The sequence below is a fragment of the Pseudophryne corroboree genome, chromosome 6, assembly GCF_028390025.1.
Source record: "Pseudophryne corroboree isolate aPseCor3 chromosome 6, aPseCor3.hap2, whole genome shotgun sequence".
Classification (NCBI taxonomy): domain Eukaryota; kingdom Metazoa; phylum Chordata; class Amphibia; order Anura; family Myobatrachidae; genus Pseudophryne; species Pseudophryne corroboree.
In genome coordinates, this window is record NC_086449.1 from 11,262,390 (window position 1) to 11,265,915 (window position 3,526).

Genomic DNA, 3,526 nt, shown 5'->3' on the forward strand with positions numbered 1-3,526 from the left:
ACCTGTCATAACACATAGATCTTCCAGTATAATCCTGAGACAAAATGCTAGTTCATGCACTGGATAACACCATCATCACCAATAATGAAGAAAGCATGTCAAACCAAATTCAAAGCCATGTAATTGTTTTTTTTGTTATGAAGGGTGTTATTTTGAAGATAGGGTACCAGAAGGTGCAATAGTGAATCAGTATTACTAAAAAATGTTCTAGAAGATTCAGAACAAAGGCCAGAGTTGTGGAAAGATGGTTTAATCATCTCATCTATCAGGACAATGCACTGCTCTCTCTTTGAAGCAGTTTTTTTGCATAAAAACAGAATAACGTCAAATTTGTACTCAACGACACCCATTTTGCATCAGAAAATAACAGAACAATTGAGGGAGATGACAGATAATGAGCTAGGAGTCTGTGGATTCAGAAGAGGAGTACATAGAAGGGTTAGGATTTAAAGTGTAGTTAATATAATTAAATATAAATGATGGCATCATTCTAATAATTTAATAGCCATCCCTCGTATTATCCCACATTTGGTGTTAGGTTGGACACATAATTGATTTTAAAAGATTTTTTATAATACAAAGATCCAAAACCCTAATAAATGACAGATTTAAAGTGATGTATATCTACAACAGTTTGCGTACTGCTTGTATGATGCCTCTTTTCACCTCTTGGTTCCTCAGGCTGTATATAAGTGGATTCAGCATTGGAGTCACCACTGAGTAAAAGACCGCAGCCATCTTGTGTTGGTTTTCAATGACATTGGAGGGAGATCGCAGGTAAGTGAAGAAAACTGACACATAGAAGATGGAGGCACACATGACATGTGAAAAGCATGTACTGAAGGCTTTCTGTCTGCCCTCAGCAGACTTCATCCTTAGAATAGAAGAAATGATTAATGAGTATGATGTAAGGATTATCATAAATGAACCTACGACAAATGACACTATAGATGAAACAGTTATCATCTCACAGATGTTAGTGTCAGAGCAGGACAGCTTGAGCAGTGGAGGGACATCACAGTAGAAGTGGTTTATTATGTGTGAGCCACAAAATTGTAAACTGAATATGCAGCTGGTCTGCATGGATGACTGTAAGAAACCAATGGAGAAAGATTGGACAACCAGGCCCAAACATTTTTTCTTGGTCATTATAGAGACATAATGGAGAGGGTGACATATGGCAGCATACCGGTCATATGCCATGTTAGCAAGAAGTAAAACCTCTGTGCCTGCAAGTCCAGCAAAGAAAAAGAACTGAAGGGCGCAACCAACAAATGAGATGGCCTTCTTCCTGGAGATAAGGTCAGAGAGCATTCTAGGTGTTATAGCTGAGGAGTAGAATAGGTCCACCAGGGATAGGTAGCTCAAGAAGAAGTACATCGGGGTTTGGAGGTTAGATGAGATATGGACAGTGACCATCATACCGATGTTTCCCACTACAGTCACCATGTAGATATGTATGAAGAGCATGAAGAGGAACGGGGCAAGTTCTATATTATCAGTGAGTCCAGAAAACACAAACACTCTCACTTGGGTCTTGTTTGTAATATTCATTAATTCTCTCTGTAATGATAAAATTAAAATTGATTTCAGATATCACAAATTTTCAATTTTAAAGCTTGGTGTAAATTTAGTTCCACTAAAGCAATAACCAACACCAGATAATTTCAGTAATCCTTAAACATGAAGAAATTACAACAAAATGTGACTTAGCAAATTTGAATGAAGCTACTGTAATTATCTTTTAGTTATGTAAATATTTACTGTATGTACTTTCATTCTGTTAGATAGAAAACTTTTCATTTAAAATACATTATTTTCAATAATGATCACTTCTTTACGTGGCCACAAGGATGTCTAGTCAAAAGCCACATGGATATAAAGATGTTCTCTGGTAGAATTTTATCAGCAGACGGTGCTGGTATCAAGTGTCAAATCCCATTGCTGAAGTTATAGTGGCAACAAGTGCCTATTGTTTGGACATCCTGTTGGCTTCCATCACTGGTGAAGCATTGGTTTAAACTTGACTCGTGGTCCAATAGCCATTAAGAAGTGGTGGTGGCTTTTTGAATTTGGTGTCGGCTGCAAGCCAATCATGGCTCGCAGACTGGCAGCCAATCAAAAGTTGACATGGCAAGCCAATCATGGCTTGATGCTTCATAACCCTGACCACTTGTGGAGTCTAAAGTCAGACGCTACCAAGCGGAAGAGTGGAATCCTTCAGAGAGTGAGGACATCATGTCTAGAGCTCTAATGCAGACTTTGAAATCCAGTGATGTCTGAGCTTGAGGACGGAGACAAGCAGTGACAGAATAGTCCAGCTGTGTTACGGAGAGTGCTGCTATATCACTAGACAACTACAGTAGGTATCAAGCACTAGGCCTAATGGGCACAGTCAGACCTTAGGCATGTGTGTACTTAGGCAGGCAGTGAGCCTGTGCACATTATTTAGTGTGACTCTAGGAATTTTGACCTAGACACTTACCAGTGCGAAAATATGCAGGCACTGGGCCTGAGCCCCTAAAATAAAGTGATCTTGGCATTAGTCACAGGCCTTAATTCTGAGCCCACTGTAAGTGACTCTAGGCATTAGGCCCAAGTCACTAGATATATGTTAAGAAGGCGAGTGTCACAGAAATACTGTAACTTGAACATTGATACAGTGATATTAAACTATACCAGGTAGTTGGGAACAGGACTCATGTTCACAATTCAGTACAGCTACCACACTCTAGTGGCCTTCCTTTTCCCTAAATTGCTTGTCTATCAGGCCCCACCTATATAGGTGTTCTTTTTCAATCCAAGGGTCATTATAGTACTGTAGGGTTGGCTAGCTCTGTAGGCAGGAGTTTTATGGGGCAGCTCCCAGCAGTAAGGTGTTTTAGAGGGAAGTCTTAAAGAGTCTTATTGTTGTTTTGTATAAGTGAAATCTCTTGATTGTTGTGTTCACTGTGCAGGTTCATTTTATATAGATAACTGTTCCAATAGGTTTAACATCCGTTGTCATGGCACATTTGACTTGTTTCTATATTTTGTTAGTTTATTTAGTTGTTGGCCCTGTTTGTTATTGTAGAAATACATAGTATGGAATAGCACTGTGACACATCAGTTTAGGATGGGGCCCTGCACAGTTGTGGTGTTGAGATTGGAGTGGATGAAGAAATAATATTGGCCATGGTGAGCACCATCTATGTTTGCCTGTCTCTCTCCATTCTATCTTCTTTTTTTCTGGGCGGGCCGTGGGCCTTGGACTCAGGTGCAAGGTTGAGTTTTTTTTTTTTTTTTAAAGAACTCGTAGGTGAGACTCAGGATCTGAGGCCAATTGAGACCCTCAATCCCAAACAAAAGAAGGGCAGAAAAATAAGACTATTAAATCCTTTTTATACCAACATTATTTTGTTTGGATAGGCAAAAGATAATAAGTTTACCTTTAGAAACGTATAGGTCGGTATGAGTAGACAATTTTCTGGATGGCATCAGAGATCGTCTCCCAATAGTTTCCTGCTGGAAATACTGAACAGATAGA

General features: G+C 39.3%; 1 protein-coding gene across 1 annotated transcript; it reads right to left on the reverse strand.

Moving 5' to 3' along the window:
* Positions 1-624: 624 nt before the first annotated feature.
* LOC134934761 (olfactory receptor 5AP2-like) lies at positions 625-1,554 on the reverse strand. The gene has a single exon (XM_063930127.1). It carries the CDS (start codon positions 1,552-1,554, stop codon positions 625-627), a length of 930 nt encoding a protein of 309 aa, XP_063786197.1.
* Positions 1,555-3,526: the final 1,972 nt, after the last annotated feature.

Excerpts from the sequence above, each read along its gene's own strand:
- LOC134934761 (XM_063930127.1), bottom strand. The coding sequence starts at position 1,554 with ATGAATATTACAAACAAGACCCAAGTGAGAGTGTTTGTGTTTTCTGGA.